Below are 24,713 nucleotides of genomic sequence, written 5' to 3' on the forward strand. Positions count from 1 at the left end.
TCGATCCAACACTTTCTATGAAGCTAAAAAATGTTTTTAGGTGAAATGTTGGCTGGAAAAATGTGTTCATAAATGTTCGTTATGAAACAAATGTAACAAGAAATGTTATGCGTGTACCAAAGATAACAATGTAATAAGCCAAGATCCTGTTAATCTACTTGTGTGTGTCTTAAATCCCAGTTAGAAACAAAACTAACCCAAGGAGGCCCCAGAGCGTGAAATACTCAGGTTCAAGCCAAGCTTTGCGGCAGACTCTGTGATCCAATTTTTATGAATGAAAATGCCGTCTGCAGATAAAATTCAGGCTCAACACCAATCTTCTCCGATCTCTAACACTTTGCAAACTCACCATGAGAAAATGACTTGTTGGCCTTTTACATAATTGCTCTGGTCAAAATGTGTTCAGGGGGGTTGGGGATTTAGCTCAGCGGTAGAGCGCTTGCCTAGCAAGCGCAAGGTCCTGGGTTCGGTCCCCAGCTCCAAAAAAAAAAAAAAGGAAAGAACAGAAGAAGTCAACCTTTACCAAATAAAGGTGGCTTTTAGGAGATACAAGTTTAGTGTCAATGCATGGTCACATGGGGGGAAGTTAAGTTAGAACTTATTTCATACTGTAATTGAAAGTGAGTTTCACAGGCTAAAGACTGTCTTGGTGTACGGTGCTTGTCTAGCATGTAGTGGGTCCCAACCTTACGGAGCACAGCAAGAAGACAGGACAGAAACCACAAAGAAATAGATGGGAGAGGGGTTGGGGATTTAGCTCAGTGGTAGAGCGCTTGCCTAGAAAGCACAAGGCCCTGGGTTCGATCCCTAGCTCCGAAAAAAAGAACCAAAAAAAAAAAAAAAAAAAAAAAAGAAATAGATGGGAGACTCTAAAGCATAAAATCTGAGCGCTCTGTCACTCATACTTCAAAGCAAAGACTTTAACCGAACACAGAAGTCAAAGGAGAGAGACCATGAGAACCTAGAAAAATGTAACATGTTAACAGTAACACAGTAAGCTTCAAGAGAATGGCAGGAAGGAAAGACAGAACAATCCAAAAGAAAGCTAAGCCATGCTATGTAAGTGATAAGATCATAAAATAGACAAACCTGCTTAATCACAAAATGTTTTTAGATGAAACTCACAAATTTGACAGGCTGAAAATGTCCAGAACAGAAAAAGGTGTTGGGAAATAAGCGATTTCAAATGTAATCAGTTAAGTGGTTATGCAAAGCTTTTAAAACCAAGGCAAATGAAAGGCAAGTTGCTTAGAGACAAATGCTGGCACTGATCAAGCGTAAAGAGACTCCTTGCACAGTCATTGGGCCTGCAGCCTCCGCTATGGGCTGGTGGGTAGCCAAGGATGTTTGACAGGGGCCAGGTGAAACAAGCCACTGGTTTAGGGCTGAAGGAGAAGCGGAGATAACACATTGGTAAGAGCACCCCTTTGCAGGCAGGAGTTATCTGCGACCGCCAATTGTGCCTACTAGGCAAGTTACAAAGTAACAAAGCTTTCTGTGTGTCTTTTATCCTTGGATTCAAGAGTCTCCGGTGGAAGCTGGTAGCTCGACCCCTCCCAGAGCAAAGGCAGGTAAAAAGGAAGCCAGTTTAGGGCTGGTGTCAGCTAAGCCCAGTGGAACAAAAAGGAAAGCCAGGAGGGGCTTGTAGCACAGCAGCTCCTGGGCAAAGATGGTAGCAATTTTTAAAACTACAGGCAACACACACACACACACACACACACACACACACACACACACACTCTCACACACACACACACACACTCACACACACACTCATACACACACACACACACACACACACACACACACACACACACACAGGTTTGTTTGGTTTTGTTTTTTAGAGACAGGGTCTCAGTATGTAGCCCTGGCTGTCCTGGAACTCACTAATGTAGACCAGTTTAGACTCCAACTCACAGATCATGGTGCCTCTGCCTCCCAAGTGCTAGGATTAAAAGGTATGTGCCACCGTGCCTGCCAAAATTTCATTATTTTTATACTAAGAATGTCTTGCAAATTGTCACAAAGACCAGTACTTAAAATATCAAAAATTAACAAAAAAAAAAAAAAAACCTAACTGCCAAAAATAGGACCAGGTTTGGGTTAATGGCTATCCACAAAAAGAATGCTTCCTGGGGCTGGAGAGATGGCTCAGTGGTTAAGAGCACCAACTGCTCTTCCAGAGGTCCTGAGTTCAAATCCCAGCAACCACATGGTGGCTCACAACCATCTGTAATAAGATCTGATGCCCTCTTCTGGTGTGTCTGAAGACAACTACAGTGTACTCATATATAATAAATAAATCTTTAAAAAAAAAAAAAAAAGAATGCTTCCTGCAAATGGGTGGGATGGGGATATATAGGAAGGACTAGAGAGAGAAAAGGGAAAGGGGGAATTAATGCAATTCATATTTTAACCTTTAAATGATTAACTAAAAATTAGAAAAGAAAAAAAGTGTGTGGAAATCCCATATGCTGTTAATAGTTGCTCAATGCACAAGTGGTGATGCTATATAAATTTGCATTCCTCAATTTCTAATGGCTCCATGTGCATACCCTTTAGCTGACTAATGGTACAGTGGAGAATCCACCCTAGATAGCTGAAGACCTGTACACAAGAAATACAAAGCAGGGTTTTTAAATTCTTTTTTTTTTTTGGTGGTGGTGGTGGTGGAATGGTTGAGGTTGAGACAGTGTCTCGTTATGGCTGTCCTAGAACTCATTTTGTAGACCAGGCTGGTCTCCAGCCCAGAGATCTGCCTCCCTCTGCTTCCCAAGTGCTGGGAATAAAGGCGTGTACCCAGCACATGGCTAGGTTTTTGTTGTTTTAATTCTTATCTCTGTATGCAATTCTAAATGGAAAGTTTATCCATCAGCAAACTGTGGCATAATCACACCAATCAGGCAACTGTGAAGGTAAGGAAGACTCGCCAAGATAATGTAAAACGGGCGAGAGGAAGGCAGAAAGTCCCGATAAGGCAGCTGGTGGGAGGGGGGCCTTACAAAATAAGACAAATATGGTGGGGCATATACCTGCAATCCTTGCTACTTGGAAGGTTGAGGCAGGTGTACTAAGAAAGTTAAAGGCCAGCCTGGGATACATGAAGAGTTCAAAGCCAACCTCAGCTAGATAACAAGACCCTATCTAGAGGGAAAAAATTACAAATTAAACCAGGGCTGGCAAGATGATGGTTCAGCAGGTAAGGAAGCTTGCTAACAAGCCTGACAACCTGAGTTCAATCCCTACAACCCGCAGGAAGGAGAGAATAGATGGTGAAAATTTGACTTTTGGCCTCCCCACTCATGGCACGCTACACATACACACAGATAAACAAACAAGCAAATAAGGTAAAACGATGAAACAAAAGAGGCCGTAAGAAACCGGGAGACCTTAAGGAAACAAAAAATGGGAGAGGCCAGGCATGATAGCCTTTAATCCCAGCACTCTGGAGGCAGAGGCAGGTGGATCTCTGTGGTGGTATGGTCTACACAGTAAGTTCCAGGACAGCTAGGACTATGTAGAAAGACCATGTATCAATAGAAAGACCATGTATCAAAAAACCATAAAGATAACCAAGATAGCAAGGAATAATCTTCCTAAATGATCTTTTCGTTTTAATCCAAGCCAAGGCTTCCTAAAAGCAGTCAGGCTGGAAACTTTTTCTCACCAAACACATACTCCACAAATAACAAAGTATCAAGGTGAAAGACGCAACGATCCAAATGAATCTCTCCAAGGAGGCCTGACAGACACAAGAGCGGGCATCCTCAACAGACTGACTAGGAGGCACAGGGAACGCAGACTCAAGGAACCTTCTAACTAAAGACAGACATTCTCTGTGATTGTTGTGAGACACGTACTCGTGTATAAAAACTCATCAAGCATACAGTTTTTTGTTTTAATTTTGGTGTCTTCAGGACAGGGTTTCTCTGTGTGGCTCTGAATGTCCTGGAACTCGCTTTGTCGATCGAGCTGGCCTCAAGCGCAGAGATTCACTTGTCTCTGCCTCAAAATGCTGGGACTATAAAAGTGTGAGCCACCACCACCCAACTAAATTTTATACCTACTCTGAGTATGGCGGTTTTTATAAGAAAGGCCCACATAGGCTCATATATTTCGATGCTTAGGCAACAAGAAGTGGAATTGTTTGACAGGATTAGTAGGTGTGGCCTTGTTGGAGTGGGTATGGCCCAGTTAGAATAAACAGGTCACTGGGGCTTTGAGGCTTCAAAAGCCTACACCAGGCCCAGTCTTTGGACCTCTCTGGATCAGGATGTAGCTCTCAGATACTGTCCCAGTGCTATGTGTGCCACCATGCTCCCTACCATGATGATAACGGGTTAACCCTTAGAAACTATAAGGAAGCCCCCAATTAAATGCCTTCTTCTGTAAGAGTTGCCTTGGTCATGGCATCTCTTCAAAGCAACAGAACAGTCACTAAGACACTTAGTATATGGACAGATATCATTCTTCACTTAACAGTATCAAAAAACTTTCAAGCCATTTATCACAACATTCAGGAGGCTAAGACAGGTGGATCTCTATGGATTCTAAGCTATCCTGGGCTACATAGCAAGCTGTAAGCCACCCAAGGATACATAGTTACACCCTGTCTCAAAAAAAAAACAAAACGAAAAAAACCCAAAAAAAAAACAAAAACAAAAAACAAAGAAAGAAAAAATATTATTTTATTCCATTTTTATTTAGGTGTGTGTGTGTGCATGTGTGTGTGTGTGTGTGTATGTGTGTGCACACAGGTGCGCGCATACATGCATGAGCACACAACTCATAGGAATTGGTTTTCTCCTTCCATCCTATAAAGTAAAATACGGTCATCAGAGCTAAAAAAAAAAAACAAAAAAAAAACAAAAAAAAAACAAAAAAAAAAAACTCAGTGGTTTAGAGGACTGGTTGTTCTTACAAAGGACCTGGGTCTGATTCCCACATATACATGGAAGTTCACAACCATCTGTAATTCCAGTTTCAAGGGATTCAACACCTTCCCTTGGTTTCTGTGGATATCAGGTATAAACATGATCTGCAAGCAAAACACCCATAGACATAAAATGAAATAAAAATTTTAAAAAATCTGTTATTAAAAACCAAATGGTCCTGAGGTTTGGCACCAAGCGTCTTCATCCACTGAGCCTTCTTGTTGGTCCTTAAAACTGTTTTTGAGGAAGATTTAATGACATGATAAAGTACCTATAATATTCGGTCAAAATGACAGAATTTTATACCTACATAAAAATTGTGATTATACTTCTGACATTAGGAAAAATGACAAAAGATGTAGGTCAAACAGGCATGAAAAGAGAATGTTCAAAATTCTCTCTGCTTCAAATCAGCTGATATGCCTTATATATGCCTTACCCTGTGTGTGTGTGTGTGTGTGTGTGTGTGTGTGTGTGTTGGGGAGGTTCAACTCAGGGACTCTCATGCTAAGCAAACACTATCATTTAGTACCTCTAATAGTTCAAAATAAAAGAAAAAAATCTGTGATTTCAGGACATAACAAAATAAAAGTCTATCTGGAATAAAAACTAAAGCACTGAAGAAGTAACTGAAAGAATACATTATAGGCTGGAGACACGGTTCAATACGAAGTGGCTTTCTAGCTCACCCAAAGCACTGGGCTCCGCCCTCAAATTGCAGAAAACAAAACAGGGCAGACAACCCCCTTGGAACACTGGAAAATGGCCAAGTACCCAATTATTGACTATAAAGAACAAAGTAGGCTCACTTTACAAAGAATAACAAATCCAGAAAAGACACCTCCTGTGCAGGTTTGGTTTTTTACTGATTATTATAATGCTAAGCGCTGGCCTCCAAGACTCTGAGTCTGCACACAGCCTGAGGGACCTGCCCCCAGTTAATTCTGATTGGTAAATAAAGACGCCAGCAGCCAATACCTGAGGGAGAAGAAACATAGGTGGGAGTTAGGTTTCCCAGGCTAGAGACCACGAGGAAGGAGGGAAGGAGGAAAGCTGCTATGGCAAAGAAAAGCAAGGAGAGCCGTCATGGTATAGAAAAGGAGTCAGCATGGAAGAAAAAGAACGTGCAGGAGGGAGGAGAGCAGCCATAAGCTAGAGAAACAAGAAGAGCCGATAGGGCTAGGGGCCAAGACAGCATTGCCCAAAGGGCTGCCTGGCTGGAGTTACGGGCAGCTCAGACGAAATACAGAGGTAGATTCTAACTGCATGGAGGATAGGCAGCTGGCCAGCTCTTGTGCTACTTAAGGCATATTAAAATATAAAGTGTGTGTGTGTGTGTGTGTGTGTGTGTGTGTGTGTGTGTGTGTGTGTGTGTTTCATTCCAGGAACATAAATGGTCAAAGGCAGGAAGGAACACAGACAGGATTTATTAAATTACATTTAGTACAACCTCCCTCACAACAACAACCACGCCCCCCTAGTAAGGTAAAGAAACAACTTACACAGGAGATGCAGGATGGGAACTTAGCATTTTACAAATGTTCTCATAAAAACGCAAAAGGATCTAGGGTAGAAGGAGTGATCCTAAAATCTAAAGAGGTGGCAAAATTTAGTATAGTAATAAATTGTGAGACCTATCCCAACTTGTGAATAAAGGTCATCACTCCAGTCCCAGACTGGGGTTGAACTGAAATGTGTACCTGAGCTCAGTGGAATGAGCTTGGGTAGCAAAAAGAGAATAGAAGGAAAAAACTGCTTGAGGTTTAAATACCCAAGTCACTTATCATAAGGTACTACATATGAAAATAATAATTTCTGTGGGGATATCTTGGGTCAAGTGTTGAACCCAAGGCTTTCTACACCTAGCAATGCCACTAGCCAAAAGGAATTCTTTTTCAAATACTTTCACTTCTTCACCACTACCATGAGTTACTGCAAATATCTGTTGATAAATTATCAAAAGCACTTATAACTGATTAAACCTTCTAGACAGTAAAGCAGGTGAGAGGCTAAAGTTCACTGTGTCTCTAGCATCACTGGTGCTGGTCTCCCTTGAGCTGGTTTATTTATTTATCTTTTTAAAGCCTCTCGAAACCGTAAGTAAACAAATCCTGGCAGCCAGTGAAAACCTGACACACCCAGAAACTCTCAGCAAAACATTTACTCACGGTCCACAAAGGACTGTCCTATCTACAGGTGGCCTCGCCTGAAGCTAAAGGTCGAAAGAAAACACTCCCCCAAAGCTCACACTTCACAGAGGAAGTGACCTCCTACAGAAGGCAGGGAACAGCACCTGCCACTCTGCAGCGGGTAAGCCACACCCTTTCTCGATTTCTTAACATGGCTTCTTTTTTTTCCTTCACTAACTAGAAGTTTCATCTAAGCTTGTAGATTTCCTAAAAACTCAGGCATTTCGAGCATTAGAGCTAAAAGATTGAAGCCCTCTTTTATCCCAGTGCCAGTGGCCACAACGACCCTAACCTAGAGTCAGCCAGGGTCCAGAATTCCAATTAGTTTTCATGGCAAGAAATCAGTCTGGCTAAAACCAGGCAAGATGTTAAAGGCCTGGGATCCTGGCTACTTGGTTTAGTTACAGAGTGAGTTCAGGTCCAGCCTGAGCAATTTAAGGAGATCCTATCTCAAAAGCAGAAAGTACAGGAGTATGGGGAGATAGCTTACACAGTAAAGCCCTTGTCTTGAAGTTGTGAACCTATAAGTTCAGATCCCCAGAGCCCAGGCAAAAGGGAAATGCAGTAGCAGTCTGTAATCAGAGTTCTTCTTTAGTAACATGGAGGCAGACACAGGAGCATCCTAGGAAGCCCCCGGGACCAGCTGGCTTGGCAAGTGCAAAGTGTAAGATAAGGCCAACCCCCCAGGTTGTCTTCTGATAGTTACACAGGGCCAGTGGCAAGTGCACATGCCTATACTCACGAGCAGGAATACACACGTCCAAACACATCCCCCACACAATCTACTAAACACAGACTCACAAAGATTCAAAACAAAAAGTGGCCATTATAAAACCTAGGGCCATAGCACCGGGGCAGAGCCCTTGCGCCCTGGGTCCCGTAGCCGGTACTGAAGAAAAGAAGAAAGAAACAGAAGAAAAAAAAGAAACCAAGTCTCTATACCTGCTTTTCACAGCATCCCAATAGAAACAAAATCTCTTTCCACAGACTTCTAAAGGGTTGGGTAACACTCCCTGCTCAGGTGCTTTTTAAGAAGGATTCCTAGACTCTCAAAAAAAGAACAGCACACAGGAAGCCTGCTGAGATTCACAGTGTGTTACCCTCCCTCCTAAAATAGAAACTTCTGTAATCTCTGTCTTTGTCACACTCAAGTATTTGATAAGCGAAATGGGATACAAGTGAGTCACTGTGATTGACCATGTTGCTATCAATGAGGTTACCAACAGTGGCCATTCCCACAATGCCTCTGCCAATCTTGACCCCAGCTGCCTCCACCACACAGGCAACAGTGCTTCCTCCAAGACAGTTAAAAGAAAAGCGGAGGGGAGGAGTTCTTGCATTCTGCAAAGGCCAAGTTTTCTTTGTGACTTTTTTTAGGAGGTATTCCTTCCAGAGCCTGGATCTAATCCTTGAAAACAGAAATGATTTTATCTTTTAATGAGGCAATTTCCACTGGCCTACCTTTTAAACATTCTGAGTAAAACAAACAAGTTGGCCCAATATGGTGGTGCACACTCCCAGCTCTCAGGAGGCATAGGCAAAAGGATATCTGTGAATTTGAGGCTAACCTAGTCTACAGAGCAAGTTCTAGGATAGCAAGGGTTGTTACACAAAGAAACTCTGTCTCGAAAAAGAAAAAGGGAAAAAAAAAAAAAAAAACAAAACAAAACAAAGGGCTGGAGGGATATCTCAGTGGTTAAGAGCACTGACTGCTCTTCCAGAGGTCCCGAGTTCAATTCCCAGCAACCACATGGTGGCTCACAACCATCTGTAATGAGATCTGATGCCCTCTTCTGGTGTGTCTAAAGACAGCTACCGTGTACTTATATATAATAAATAAATCTTAAAAACAAACAATTTATACAACATACAAAGATTCTAAGCATGACATTTAACAAAGTACAAAAAAGTGGGGAGATTTTAATAAAGGTGAGAGTTTAATTAAGAGTTAAAAGTGTTTTGTTTTATTTAAACTTACCCACTCTTCCACATTAGGGGGCTGTTCATCATAAATGTGTTCCTTATCCCACAAAATATTAGACTTATCATACCGGTCCATCTTTCTTCGGGTTTTCACAGCAAAAACAATGATTAAAGCAAAAGCCACAATAATCATGAACCCCAGGACAATGGCTATAGCCTAAAAGGGGATGAAAGATATTGACATAATTAATTTTAATTGCTTTAATTGAAATCTACCTTCTAGGAACTAAAACCCTTACCGAAGGGCCTGAGCACTTGTAGTTCAATGAGTATAAAACTAAAAGTAAATTGTCACAGATTAGTTCTATCATAAAACCAACCCACGCCAACTAGACTAAAGCTAGCAAAACACAGATAGAGTGAGGTGGGGTGCACATAAACAAAAAGAACACATTCCACGTGACTCAGCACTCAAACCCTGCTGAACTATCGGAACCCCATTTCACAATAGAAGAAGCAAATTCTAAAATATGTGTACCCCAGGAGCTGCTGAAAAGAAGTAAAAATAGCCAGTAAATTAATGAAATCAATTTGTGTGTGAGTGTGTGTGTGTGTGTATGTGTGTGAGTGTGTGTGTTTATCAGTGTGTGTGTATGTGTGTGAGTGTGTGTGTTTATCAGTGTGTGTGTGTGTGTGTGTGAGTGTGTGTGAGTGTGTGTGTGTGTATTCATTGGTGTTTTGCTTGCATGAATGCCTGTGTGAAGGTGTCAGATGCCCTGGACCTGGAGTTACAGACAGGTATGAGCTGCCATGTAGGTGCTGGGAATTGAACCCAGGGTCTCTGCGAGAGAAGCCAGGACTCTTAACTACTGTGCCATCTCTCCAGCCCCTTTGTTTTATTATTTTTTTCCTAGACAATGCCTCATGTAGCCCAGGCTAACCTCAGACACTCTATAGATAGCTCAAGGTGATTTCAACCTCTTGATCTTCCTATCTCTTAGGATTAGACAGCCTCGAAGTCTTACTTCTAAAGGGTTTTTTAAAATGCTATTTTCAGAAGTAGCTTCAGATACTCAATCATACCTTACAACCCCGTTCAAGACACATGCCTGGCAATTCTTTTTACAATGTTAAGTTTTGGGGGCCATAGAGGATCTATCTTAACATAAATGAGAGAGATGTGAGTTAACTGACCTATAGAGTGAATGATGAATGACTCCTTTGACCTAACGAGTTTGTCTGTTTTTTGTCAGGCAGATGCATTGTCAGTGGCCAGTGCTGGTTACACACTCGAGGGGAGCAGGAGTCCTCCCCACCCCCCTGGTCTACCTCACAGTGACATCCTTTTGCAAAGAATACAGGTTTCAAGTAGCCAGCGGATTAAGAGGGTCGGGCACGTGGTGAGTTAGACAGACCAATTCTGCCAGTTCTCAGCGCCCACCAGACAGGTCTGAACAGTGGCAGCAGGCGCTCTGAAAACCTACACCAGCGAGGAAAACACTCCACCTTCAAGATAAAGCCAGGTAGTCAGTGGAGAAAGGCTAACCCGAAAGAGTGAATCACTGAGGAAAAAGAACGAGATTTCCTGAGTCAAGAGGAGAAAAAAAACCCAGCAGCAGTATTTGTGGTCTAATGTAATTAAGATGAATCACAGTTCCCTAAGGTAGGGTTTTACCCCCACAGCACACAGAATCACCTGGACAAAAGGTACTGACACTCTGGAAACTACCAAATCCATTGAAGAAAATGGGAAGGGGCTCTCAGTTCAGTGACTGGAAGATGTACAATTCCAAAGATGACAAGACTCCCCAAAACCAACCTACAGATTTGGGGCAACTCTTCAAAGTCCTAGCACGTGGGCTTGCAAAAACTAAAACTAATCCTTGTGGGATGATGTCACAGGTGAGGCAGGTACAAGATAGAAGGAGGCCTGTCATTGGACGAGAAGGAAGGATGGGCGGGAGAAAAGTTTGAAGGAAGAGGAGGAGACTGGAACGGAAAGGAGAGAGAGACAGGAGGGAGAGTGAGAGAAGACTTGACAGGGCAATATGGCGGGTGATGTTAAGATTCCGCTCTGTACCTTTACAGGTTGTTATGAATGTTTTTAAGGGATGGATGTGTTTTAAGGGATGGATGGCTTTGAATGTTTAGGTGGACAATTATATCTTATCAACTGGACCAAAGGTTATTGTGTTGTGTGTTCTTTCATGTGTAGATTTAAGTGTAATGGAGTTCGTGGTGGCTGGTCTGGGCTGCCACAGAGTTGGGGTGTGTGTTTCTGGCATGGAAACCTGCCTTGGGAACTAGATAGGTAGAGAGATTGCTGACGGCTCAGAGAGAGGCCTTCAGCAGTGTGATATGGGATGGAGCAGAGCGGGTGAGAGGCTTTGCTGACTGAGATGAAGATATCCAGCAGACATCTTGGGGCACCACGGTGCTGAACATAGAGCAGGTAAAAGATACCTTTTTTTATTTTTTATATTTTTACAACACATCCTGCCATGCACAAGGGCTATCCCTAAAGGACAACCCTAAAAATCATATGGAAATTCAAAGAAATAAAGAATCTGGTTGAGATAATTTGGACCCAAGTTAGAGAATCTGTGCTTCACAATTTCAGAACTTACTATTATGCTAAAATAAGAGAGTATATAGTATGGTTATAAGGACAGAAGTATAGACGTATGACCTATGTGTGCCCCTGTGTGTGTGTGTGTGTGTGTGTGTGTATGATGCATGCAAGAGTGCAGTCCCTTGTGTGCACACATGAGTATACTTGCCTACACATGTGCGTGACTATCTGTGAGAGGAGGTCAAAGGTCAACAGCAGGTGTTTTCCTCTATTACACCTCATTCTCATTTTTTTTTTCTTCTTTTTTCTTTTTTTCGGAGCTGGGGACCGAACCCAGGGCCTTGCGGTTGCTAGGCAAGCGCTCTACCACTGAGCTAAATGCCCAACCCCTCATTTTTTTTAAAAAGGAAGTCTCTCAGTGAACCTAGAGCCTGTCATTTCAGCTAGACTGGTTTGTCAGGGAACCACACTCAGCATGCTTGAGTCTTTGCATGGGATCTAGGGACCGAACTCTGCCCACTGAACCATAGGCAACCCCAGATGTTTCTCACCCAGGGCCTCATATGTGATAAGCAAGCTTTCCACCAGTGAGCTATATCCATCATCCACACAGTCAACTCACTCTGGACACTGGCATGGGGAAAGTGTAGTGGGGCGGGGAAGGTCGTAGTTCACCTGCCTCTGGTTACAGCGCTCGAAACGTCGATGCTGTATAGAATCACAACATCCAGGCCAACGTGGGCTATGCGATGATAAGACCCTGACTCCAAAGATGGGGAAATAATTAAAAAGAAAAGGCAACTTTTACAGAGAACGCTTACTTTCTTTGATAAGACACCAAAAGCAGAAAATATCAAAAGAAAAACCAGACAAATGAGTCTAACAAAACTCAAGTTCTGTGTAAAGAATATCATTTAAAAAAAAAAAAAGAGCGATAGCAAAACAAGAAATGATTGCCGGGGTTGGGGATTTAGCTCAGTGCTAGAGCGCTTGCCTAGCAACCGCAAGGCCCTGGGTTCGGTCCCCAGCTCCGAAAAAAAGAAAAAAGAAAAAAAAAAAAAAAAGAAATGATTGCCAATCACTGATACAGACTTGTATGCATATCACAAAGGTTTAAAATAGGCCAAATCGAAAAGTAAAATTCTGAATATCCAATGATGATAAATGTCCAACGCAGGGCAGCAGGCCTGTAATTCAGGTGCTCGGAATGCTCGGTGGGACTGCTGAGAGTTCAAGGATGGCCTGGGATACACAGCAAAACCCTACTTCAAAAACAAACACAGAGGGGCTGGGGATTTAGCTCAGTGGTAGAGCGCTTACCTAGGAAGCGCAAGGCCCTGGGTTTGGTCCCCAGCTCCGAAAAAAAGAACCAAAAAAAAAAAAAAAAAAAAAAAAACAAACACAGAGAAAGCTACCTAGAAAATGGACCACTTCATAGCCATCAACACGACCAGAATGAGACAGACCAACAGTAACAGGCTCTGGAGGTGAAACAGAAAATTAGGACCCTCACACACTTCTGGAGAACCACCAAGCAGCTCATCGCCTCTACCCATAGGTTTACTCACAACTCAAGAGTCACACAAACACTCTCGCATCAAAGATCATAAAAGCGTAAGTAACAGAAACATCAGAAGCACCCTTGGCGTTCACAAACCGATGGGTCAATAAAATGTGACAATATATTCTTAGATCACTCATCAATAAAAAGAAATAAAGGTCTTGGACATGATGAAAACACAGACGCACCTTTTAAAAATTCATACTAAGTGAAAGGAGCCAACCACAAGAGATGATATCCTATAAAAATCTATGAAATCTATGAAATACCAGAGAACAAGCAAACCTAGGAAGATTAGCGGCTGCCCAGGGTGGGTTATGAAAACAGAAGTTTCTTGGGGAGACGGTGATCGTACTCCACAACGGTAGTGATGTTACACAACAAATCACCAAGATATCCTTTAGATAGGTATTAATATATGGAATGCTAATTATGGCTTAACATGACATCCACCACCACCCCCCCAATGACATCCACTCCCCACCCAACATTTTGAAGTAGGGCTTTGACATATTTCTCGTGTGTGTGTGTGTGTGTGTGTGCGCGCGCGCGCGCCTACTCCTTTTGCTACAAGGACAGCTCAGTCTTTTTTGACATAGTTTTTAAATGTTCCCATACTGACTATTCTAGTTGAGTGTCTACATATCCTAGCTGAGTGTCTCTAATCTTAGGGAGAGGAGACCGGGTATGGGGGAAGAACAAAAAAAAAAAAAAAAAACCTTTTCATACCTCCTGGGGATCCACCACACAGTAGTGATACAAATATTGGTCCACGTAGAGACCAGTGCCTCCAGGAGTATAAAACTGGCTGCAGATGGTATAGATCTGTGAACCGTACATAGATCCAGAAGCCTGGGCAGTCGGGTTGACTCCCATTATGTACACGATCGTGGCAATGAACACCATGATGCCCAGGATTGCGCTGACTATGATCACGATCAAGTAGTATCTTCTCGTTCTGGACATTCCCGATCTAATGACGCTGGTAACAAAGATCACCAAGGAAGCGATGAAGCAAAAGGCCGCCATGGCCAGCAGGAAACCCTTTGCCGCTCTGGGGTCTGTGTACCCTCCGTAGCCGTAACCGTAGCCGTAACCGTAACCTCCGAAGCCACCTCCATAGCTACCGAAGCCGCTGCCGTAAGGGTAGTTCATACTTCCTCCAAAGATGCCCGTTCCATAGGCTCTGTCCCAAGCAAGTGTGGAAGCCACGCAGGCGAATACAGCGATGCACATCACGATGACGAGCATAGACAGGATCCGAATCACCCCTGGAGGCGACGTCCACTTGTAGAAGTGAAGAATTTCGTCTTCCGGGTAAAAAGAGTATGCCGGCTGAGAGAGCATTGGTCGAACGTGCATCTCTCCGCCATACATGTCATTGCTTGGTGCATAATGATTGGGTTTGCTGAAAGGGGAATACAAAGACCCGAAGTTAAAAACTGCTTGGAATAAAATTAGCCTTGTAGGTGAAGCCATTTTAAACCCACTGAACTGCAGAGGGGTTGCCGATTCCGTAGGAGAGCAAATCTGAAGCGGATCAAGTTTCCAGCTGATACAGACACTGCTGCTCTGGGAAACGTATTTGACGGTGACTGTTCTAGTACATTTAAGGGCAAAGGGTCTCTAAAATGTGCCCTGTGTAAGGATCATCTGGAAATAGGTAAAATGTCAGCTAATGGGGCTGGTGCTATTAACTCAATGGCAGAGTATTGTCTAGTAAGCCCTAGGTTTCTTAGTTCCACTACCAGCACTTGGAGCAACCATAGTGCATATGGAGGGACCCAGCTTTAGAACAACGTATCAAACTCTTTTACCCTTGTGGCACAAGGTAAAAACGCAATGCCCACACTAGCCTCTTCAGGGTCTAGTCCAATTAATTCCTAGCTGCTCTACTCTTCGACATCAGAAAGCACATTCGTTCATCATCAACTCTTTGAAGGCTGACTGCTGGAGGTGCCAGGTTGACTTAGGTGGACATTGTGCTTGGCAGTAGAGAGGCAAAAGTTAGAAAAGGAGAAAAAAGGCACCACCATAGTGGGTGTGGGCTTTTTTTGTTTAATCTTGTTACAATGTTGAGACAGGATCTCCTGTGGTTGGCTTCAGTCTCCTTATACAGCTGACTTCATGATTCTCCTGCCTCCACCTCCCAAATGCTGGGAGTAAGGTATGGCTTATGTGGTACACTAGAGATCAAACTCAGGGAGGCAGCTTCATGCATGCTAGGCAAACGCTCTACTAACTGGGCCATGTTCCAGGCCGAAAGTGCTAGGTAGTGTTGGGGTGTGTGTTTGGGTCGGAGGGAGGTGGGGTTCCAGAACTGGGGAAGGGTCTAGGACTCTGCTGATGAACAACAGCCCTACCCGCTTGGCTTAATTTCTAAAAACAAATACTTAGTGGATAGAAGTTTCTTTTACATGCAACAGACCCCAGGAGAAAAGAGGCTCAGCCATTAAATGCTAGGCTCACAACCAAAAATATAAGAAAAGAGCAAAGGAATCTTTATTTACTTACAATTCATCCGGCCTGTAAGGAGGTGGACTCTCAAAAGGCCTCACAGACATGGCTGATGTCACTGGTCACCTGATCTTTATGATGAACAAGATGTCAAGGCTCCCAAGACAAGCAGACCTGAGCAACAAAAGTAGGACAATGAAATCGCTACTGAGGCAGAGGAGTTCACAGCAAAGAAACGTGAGACTCCAATCTCCAAACGCCCACTCACTCCAACACCACTGTACGTAACAACTCGTCAATTCCTTATGCACAGAAAATCTAGCATTTCTCCTGGGACCAGTACCACCCTGTGCATGGCCCTGGCACACAGGTGTCTTTCAACTTGTAATTCTGAGTTACAGTAACGACAACCTCACCTCCTTCCATCACACAGAGGGGGAAACAATAAATAGCCAATACTAAAAACAAAAGCACACAAAGAAAAACAAATAAATTCGAGGTTAGCATGAGATCTTGTTTCAAAAAGAAAAAAAAAGGGAGAAGAGAGGGAAGAATTTATTCATAAAATTAACTATTTGGGATCAGCAAAATGGCACTGTGGGGAGGGTGTCTGTCACCAAGTCTGATGACCTGAGTTCAATCCCTGGAACACAGAGATTGAAAGGAAAGAACTCCAACTTCATATGTTGTCATATGTTCTCTCAACGTCATATGTGTGCCATGCACATATACAGACACATACACACAGATACACAGATGTTTACATTTTTAAACAATTTTTAAATATTTTATATATTTATTTAATTATTCATTTGTTTATTTTCTTGTTGTTGTTGGTTTGAGACAGGGTTTCTGTGCAGCCCTGGCTGTCCCAGAACTCAATCTGTAGACCAGGTTGGCCTTGAATTTAAAGATCTGCCTGCCTCTGCCTCCCAAGTGCTAGAATTAAAAGCGTGAGCCACTATCGTGGGGGATGGGCAGGACAACACAGATCAATGATTTACCTCTATTTTATGTTCGCTGGTAGCTTTGCCTTCGTGTATGCTGTGTGTGTGTGTGTGTGTGTGTGTGTGTGTGTGTGTGTGTGTGTGTGTGAGTGATGGTGTCAGATGCCTTGCAACTGGAACTGGAATTATAGACAGTTCTGAGTTGCCATGTGGGTGCTGGGAATTGAATCTGGGTCCTCTGAAAGAGCAGCCAGTGCTCTTAACCACTGAGCCCTCTATCTCTCCAGCCCCTTAAATTTAAAAAAAAAAAAAAAAAAGAAAAGAAACAAAGAACAAAAGTTTTAATACCAGCTACAATGATATATACCAGAAATTCCAGCTCCTCAGGAAGCTGGGGCAAAATGATCTGGAGCTGGAGACCAACCTAGGCACCACAGTAGGACCCTTTCTCAAAACCAAAACAAAAAGCTGACGATTCGTAGTGGGACACTTGCCTACAATGTCCAGGGTCCTAGATTCAATTCTCAGAACTAAAAGGAAAATAAATAGTTTCCTGTCGCCTTTAAATGCTCGTGTAGGATGAGAAGGCACTTGAGACTAGCACCTGTCGGCCCTTCAGAGCTAACTAACGCATACCCTAATTTAAAAAGCACGTCCTTACTAAACGTGATTGCAAAGTGTAGATGTGGACGGTGAGATTTCAACCCATCTCATTCTTTTATCCGGTTCTCCAGTTCTCCAAAAATGTCATCTTTACAAAAAAGGGAAAACGTGAAACATGCATCAAAAAGTTCTTTCCTGAGTGAAAAGCGGAGTATTTTTGTTCTAGAATTCTCTGTATACCTCAAAGGGCATTTTATTCCGTCAACACATACTTATTAACGAGGACCCTGCACAGAGGAGCCTGTGGAAGCATGAGATACACAGACACACACACACACACACACACACCCCTACTACTACTATTACTACTACTACTACTACTTACTACTACGTACTTCAGGCAGAACAACGTGACCAAGTGTGGCAAGGGATAAGTTGGGAAGCCATGAAGATGAAGAACATTAGCTAGCAGTGCCTTGGAAGGAAGGACGGGCATCCAGGCTGGTGAAGTGCTAGTATGCATGGGGCTGGGACTCATTTATGGGTCAGAGAGGAAGCCATATAGGGACATGGTAACCTATTAAAACAAAGACTATACTGAGAGTACAAAGTGCTTTGAAAGTCTGGTGAGAGCTTCTCCTCTCAGCAGCAGAAGTGTGACTGAGTTAGGACCATGAAGAGGCAAAAGAGGGCACCTGGGAGCTGCATCGGCGAAGCCCCTGAAGTAATGAGGCACAGGCTGAGGAGAGGCAACAGCACTGGGCATCTACCCCTGAGCCAGCTACTCTCCATAAAATTCCAATTCACACCCAAATCACCTTGCTTATCGACTTTACAAACCCAAAAAGGACCAGAAAGACACAGGAAGTAACATGCATCAAAGCCAGAGAGCCACTGAGATGTGACCTGCCCCCTATTTCCTGTCCTCTCCACTATCTGAGGCTTTAGGTGAATTTCATTTCATATACTAGCTTTCCTGCAGTGGACAACTGGTGTTAACGTCCATGAAGCAGCGAATCTGGACATGATCTGCCTTGGTCCAAGGTGACTCCTTGGCACCTAAGAGATCTTTTGGAAATATACTAACCGGTGAGAACTAAAAGCTAGAGTTTATTCTAGAAAATCCAGTGTTAGAAAAGCCAAGAAAGGGCCTATGACATGGCTCAGCAGGTAAAGGGACTTGCCACCAAGGATGAGGAACTGAGTTCAATCCCCAGAACCTACAGTATGAAGGGAGGGGGAAACAACACCTTCGAGTTGTCCTCGGACCCACACACACAGGCCATGGTGTGCACACAAATGTGTACAGAAGATAAATGAAAGGAAGATGGAAAGACCAAAGGAATAAACGAATTAGCAAGTGAATGAACTACGAATATACACTGTCTTACAGCTTTGAGCACTTCCTGCCCCTCAGGTAAAGTATACGCAAGCAGCAGTAACTTCTTTCCAGGCAACACTAGTAACTGATTAGCAAGGAAGAGAACTTTAGCTCCACTAGGTAAACCCCATGTGAACAGGAGGTTTTGCATGTTGTTCATTGATTAAAACAGCACCTGGCACAAGGTAGATGTGCAAATATTTGCTCAACATTTACATGAATCAGATTGGATCATGGACACTGCCTGCAAACCACCACCAACCCCCCACTCCCACCCCCCACTCCCACCCCCCCACCCCCCACCCCCGTGCTGGGTGCTTTCAGGCTGAAGGCAATGAAAAACTACCGGGACAATTGGACAAAATATCACCTCCAAGAGACACCAGAGCAAGGTCTAGGATCTGAGTACATTAAATCGAAATTTGTTTTCACTTTCAAATAAAGTCTGTCCAATTCTGCACCGCTCCATTAAATCAATTTAGACTTTTAAAATGTGATGTGCAAACTACACAGTAATTCTCTTCCACATCACTAAATAGTTGATTCCAGATCTCAGAACAGGACTCTGTGTCTTAGATAAAAAACCTCAAAAAACAAAAGTCCAGGTAGTATCAACACAAATACCGAGCAAAGATACTTCTCATTTTGTGGGTTTTGTTTTGTTTGTTTTTCAAGCCAGGACTCTGCCCACCTCCCCCCCACGCTTCCCCCCCATAACTCACCCCCTCCCCCCTCCCCCCCACCCTCATGCTGGGATTAAAGGCCTGCGGCACCACCTTTTTTTTTTTTTTTTTTTTTTTTTTTTTTTTTTTTTTTTTGCGGCACCAACGTTTTTTAAGACAAGTGGTTCTTGAGGTACACTGCAAGGAGCCAACTAAGGTACTTCCTGGTGGTCATTTGTTTTTTAAAACCACTTTCCCAGGTAAAGAAAAATCTCTTGTGTACTATAGGATGCAGCACCTGTCGATAAAATGCTGATTGGCCTGAAAGCAGGAAAACAGAAGGCGGGACATCAGGTAGGAAGATGGGAGAGAGTCAAGGCAGGGAGGAGGCCAGGAGGACAGAAGATGGGAGCTGAGCAGATAGAACTCAGATTAGAATAAATGGGATATCAAGTTATGATCTAATAGGAGATCCAAGCAGAGCTTACGGGAAAGGTGTTTGTAAATGTATTTTGAGTCTCAGAGTTATTATTCTGGGGCCGTGGGGCCAGGAGGAAAAACTCAGCTCTTACATCACCAATGTCCAACAAAGGTATAAGTCCCCAGTGTATGCAGCCCTGTGACTAGCGCACTGTCAGTTTCTTCACCTCATGTTAAATACAAACATGAGCGATGTAAACCCACGTGGGGCTGTGAGAGACAAGAGTCAAGATGGCTTCCTAAACGATGCTTGGAAAAAGAACATTAAGTAGAAATTATAAACAGTATTGAATGTGAGACCTCATTTCTGATTCGGAGTGTCAAACAGCGACAATATTGAACTTAAGGAATCTCAGACCTTCTACACCTATGACTCAGTCACTCGAGACCATTCCCAAAGCCAGTCCACCATGGTGCACACCACTCTGAAAGTTCAGCACTTGGGAGGCTGACGCAGGAGGATTTCCATGAGGCCAAGGCCTGTGTGGGCCACACAGTAAGTTGACCTGGTACTTGGAGGTTGAGGCAGTAGGGCTGCCTGGAGTCTGCTAGAGAGATGGCTCAGCCACTTACAGCGCTCACTCTTCTTACAAAGGACGGGGGTTTGGTTCCCAACACTGGCACCAAGCAACAAGGGCAATAATTCTAGTCGCAGGCATCGGACAGTCTCTGGCTTCTTCAGGTATCTGCATGCCCGTGGTGCACAGAGCATGTTTTGCCACACACATCTACACATTAGTACATAAACCTTTTTTTAAAGATTCTATTTATTTATATTTGTACATGAGAACACTGTAGCTGTCTTCAGACACACCAGAAGAGGGCATCGGATCCCATTACAGATGGTTGCGAGCCACCATGTGGTTGCTGGGAATTGAACTCAGGACCTCTGGAAAAGCAGTCAGTGCTCTTCACCTCTGAGCCATCTCTCCAGCCCATAAACTTTTCTTTTTTTTTCATACAAAAGGCAAACCAGGTGTGGTGGTGTCCACCTTTAATCTTGGCACTCAGGAGACAGAGGCAGGAGAAAAATCCATGAGTTTAAGGATAGCCTGGTTCAGAACAATTTTTAGGGCAGCTAAGTTTATACAGTAAGACCCTGACTCAAAAAAGAAGGGGGGCAGGAGAAAGAGGAGGAGGAGGAAGAAGAACAGGAGGAAGAGGGAGAGGAGGAAGAAGAGGAGGGAAAGAAGAAGAAGAGAGAGGAGGAAGAAGAGGAGGGGGTGGGTAATGCTGACTATCCCCTAATTCCAGACTCAGAATCAGTTATTAAAACTAGATTAGGGCTGGAGAGGTGGCTTGGTGGTCACGTTTCCTCCCGTAGCAGACTTTAACAGCTCCTGCCACACCTTGGTTCCTCTTCTGGGGTTACCAGGCAAGAGCACAGAGAAGGAATCCAGTGAATCTGGAGGACAACTGAAGCATTGGGCAGATTCCCAAGTAGTCAAATAACAGCATCTAATTAATTAGCACAAAGAATGGAGCATTTATGTTCACCTGGAGTGAGGTCTGCAGTGGTCACCGCAGACAAGGTTATCCAGATTTGCAGCTGACCAAACACTGGAAAGAATAACTAATAACCCAAGGGCTAGGAATCCATCTAGAACGAGCAAGGTCTCGGCAAGATCAAATTGTGTTTGAAGAAACGTGTTTGTTCCATCCGCCCTGTTTACGAGCTCACACACCTTCTCAGGTTCTCTGGGCTTCCGTGACTTAACGACTCTGTCAAAAGTCGTAATGACCGGGACCTTGGCAGGGGGTAAATATAGCAGAGAAAAGAAGCAAATGCATTCCTACCTGAAGTGGTTACCGGAAAGGTGAGCGAGGTAAGTGCTCAGGTGCTGCGGTGTTTGAAAGCAGGAATAAGGGGTTGGGGATTTAGCTCAGTGGTAGAGCGCTTGCCTAGCAAGCGCAAGGCCCTGGGTTCGGTCCCCAGCTCCGAAAAAAAAAAAAAAAAAAAAGATTAAGAAAGCAGGAATAAGTCATTTAGAAATGCACACTCCTGGCTTCCGATACAGCTAGCTCAGTGGCAGGCAATCATAAGGCCCTGAGTTCAAAACCCAGAAGCAACAAATAAAGACAGAAGCACAAAGGATTCGCCACGCCTGCTCCCTGAAAACTGAAGGACTAAGATTGGTGGGGGTGATCTGGAAAAATGAGTAATCTGCTAAATTCATCAACGTCCATATGACTATTCGGGATAAAGGGGACCCGGCCTGGCAGTGTTCATTAGGTGTTCTTAGAGGCGCATTCCCCATCCCTGCCAAAAAGTGCATTTCCTTTGGTAAGAATTTTAGCAAAGGGGATCTAAATCTTAAGAGAACATTCAGAAATAGCGTTCGTATCTAGGAATGCTCAGTGGCCTTGGATTCCATCCCCAACACTGAACCTGAAAGGAACACGGAACTGAACACGGAAAGAAGAAAAAAACCTGAATGAGTGCACCAGGTTCTACCCTAGGTACAGATCCCGGAGAGAGTAAGACAGTTTGGGATCTTTAAAAAAAAAAAAAAAGAAAGAAAGAAATCAAAGCAAAATGTTTTTAGAACATTATTTTTAGAAAAAGTAATTGCAAAACAGGAAATGCTGGTCCTGGAGAACTTGACTTGGAGAACTAGCCATCTTTTAATGTCCTTCTAGGCTACCCTAAAAGCCCTGAAAATATTTTAAGAACGTCTTTGTAGTCCTAGAAATGGTTCAAAACAAAAACAAAACAAAACACACAAAACCACCAGGTCAGATTTCATCTCAAAGTTGGGAAGTTTCCCCTCCTTGGACCTGACTCCACCCCCTCCAAGAATAACCAATAACCATTTGAGTTCCTGGCTCAAGCAGAAGTTACTTAGTATTTTAAGAGATGGTGCTTCAAGGTCCCTAAGTCTAGGACAAGGCTTCATTCACTGCCAACAGCTAAAGAGTAGGGCCTAGCAGCACTTGCTGAAAGAACGAGGAAGTGAGGAGTGAAAAGACCTCTAGGATCTGGTCTAAGGGGCCCATTGGCCACTTTCATCAGCAGAGCAAAAAGATTAGCAGGGCCAGAGACACACAGCTAGGTCAGTAGCGGAAGGAGGAAAAGGAGCTCCAACAGTTCCTTACAAAACATGTTACACAGAAAACCTCCCATTTCTAGCCAAGTGTGGGGTGTGTGTGTGTGTGTGTGTGTGTGTGTGTGTGTGTATGTGTGTTGTGTTGTGTTTAAAGCTAAGTATAGTTGCATATAATTGCTTATACCTTTAATCCCAGCACTTGGGAGCCAGAGGCAGGTGGATCTCTCTGAGTGAGAGACAGGCTGGCTTCATAGCAAGTTCCAGGACTGCTGGAGCCACGTAAACAGAGAGATCTTGTCTCAAAAAACGACAACAATAAAACATAAAGAGTTTCTCTCTAGGGACTGGAGAGATGGCTCCAAGTTTAAAATCACTCGATGCTCTCGAAGAAGAGCAGGGTTCAATTTCCAGCCCTCACATAGTGGCTCGCAACCATTAACCCCGGTGTCAGTAATCCAATAAGAGGCACAGACGTGCATGCACATATATGCACACAGGCAAAACATTCAGACACATAAAGTAAGATTTAAAACAAATCCCTAAAAAAAAAAAAAATCTCTCTCTAGAATGAAGAAAACCAGGTAGAACTCCCCCTCCCTCCCCCAGACCAAACCTTGGACATTATGAGTGCTAATCAAGCACTGTGCCACTGAGTCCCAGCTTCCAAAGACGGCCTTTTCATTTGTGTTAATTAATCTGCACTCTCGTCTCAGGGTATGTGAGGAAGAGGCAACCCTTGGTGTTCTTTTCCCTCCGTGCGGGGTTCATCGAGTCCTCAGGCCTACTGGTGAGTGCTTTACCCACTAAGCCATCTCCCAGTTACAGGCAGCTGTGGGCTGCTGAACATGGTTGCTGGGAATTGAACCCAGGCCCTCTAGAAGAGCAGCATATATATATTATATTTTTAAAAGATTCATTTACTTATTTATTTTATGTGAGTTCTGTAGCTGTCTTCAGACACACCAGAAGAGGGCATTGGATCCCATTACAGATGGCTGTGAGCCACCATGTGGTGGCTGGGAATTGAACTCAGGACCTCTGGAAGAGCAGTCGGTGCTCTTAACCACTGAGCCATCTCTCCAACCCCAGCAGCATATATTCTTAACCACCGAGTCATCTCGCCAACCTCCAAACTACAGCTTTTCTTTTTGAGACAGGATCTCCTTATGTAGCTGTAGCTGTTGTAGACCAAACTGACCTTGAACTCACAGAAATCCATCTGTGAGATCCTCTGCCTCCCACAGTTTGAGACATTATGCTCCGCCTCCCAATGAGGATCTTGATGTTGCCAATTACATCCGCCAAGTTCAATTCACTGTTCAAACATGGCCTCAGCAGGGTCTCCAGACCACTCAGTAATTCTCTCCCATACCTGACCTCAGACTTAACACGAGAGCTCCACAAACACTCACATATGACTTGACCATCACCTTCCCTGGTCACTCTGCTGGCCCTTAGCATCACATACTCGGTTAATAAGGGTGAAGCTCCATGATGCTAATGAGCTGGGATTTGAGTCCGGCCATGAAGATCTTAAACTACACAAATTAACAGTAAATGTATCAGATTGAGGTCAGCCAAAGTCTATGCTTACTATATATGTGATGGAAGGGGGAAAGTCAACAACACAGGCGGAACTTCTAGCTTCTTAGAAAAGCAGAATAAAAGATCCTATCCCAAACTACAAGACGCAAGAAAACAAAACAAACACAAGGGGGCTGGGGATTTAGCTCAGTGGTAGAGCGCTTACCTAGGAAGCGCAAGGCCCTGGGTTCGGTCCCCAGCTCCGAAAAAAAAAAAAAAGAAAAGAAAAGAAAAGAAAAGAAAAAAGAAAGAAAAAAAGAAAGAAAATACGAATTTGCTTGTGGGGGGGGGGGGGGGTCGAGAGAACATACTCAGCTGTAAGAGCAGAGCCCTGAATTGTATTTCCCAATGTGCGGAATTGCTCAATGTGCAA

General features: G+C 43.6%; 1 protein-coding gene across 4 annotated transcripts in view; it reads right to left on the reverse strand.

The window, feature by feature from the left end:
* The window catches only part of Ocln (occludin), a 49,993-nt gene that overhangs the window by 23,303 nt on the left and 1,977 nt on the right, over positions 1 to 24,713 (reverse strand). For 3 of the 4 annotated variants that reach the window (NM_031329.3, XM_087635333.1, XM_087635339.1), the window contains 3 exon segments: positions 9,102 to 9,263; positions 13,909 to 14,587; positions 15,694 to 15,810. In NM_031329.3, coding sequence (NP_112619.2) covers positions 9,102 to 9,263; positions 13,909 to 14,587; positions 15,694 to 15,743 — 891 coding nt within the window. In that variant the 5' untranslated portion in view covers positions 15,744 to 15,810. 4 annotated transcript variants of the gene reach the window in all.

This window comes from Rattus norvegicus, chromosome 2 (genome assembly GCF_021556685.1).
Source record: "Rattus norvegicus strain SHRSP/BbbUtx chromosome 2, alternate assembly SHRSP_T2T, whole genome shotgun sequence".
Lineage (NCBI taxonomy): Eukaryota > Metazoa > Chordata > Mammalia > Rodentia > Muridae > Rattus > Rattus norvegicus.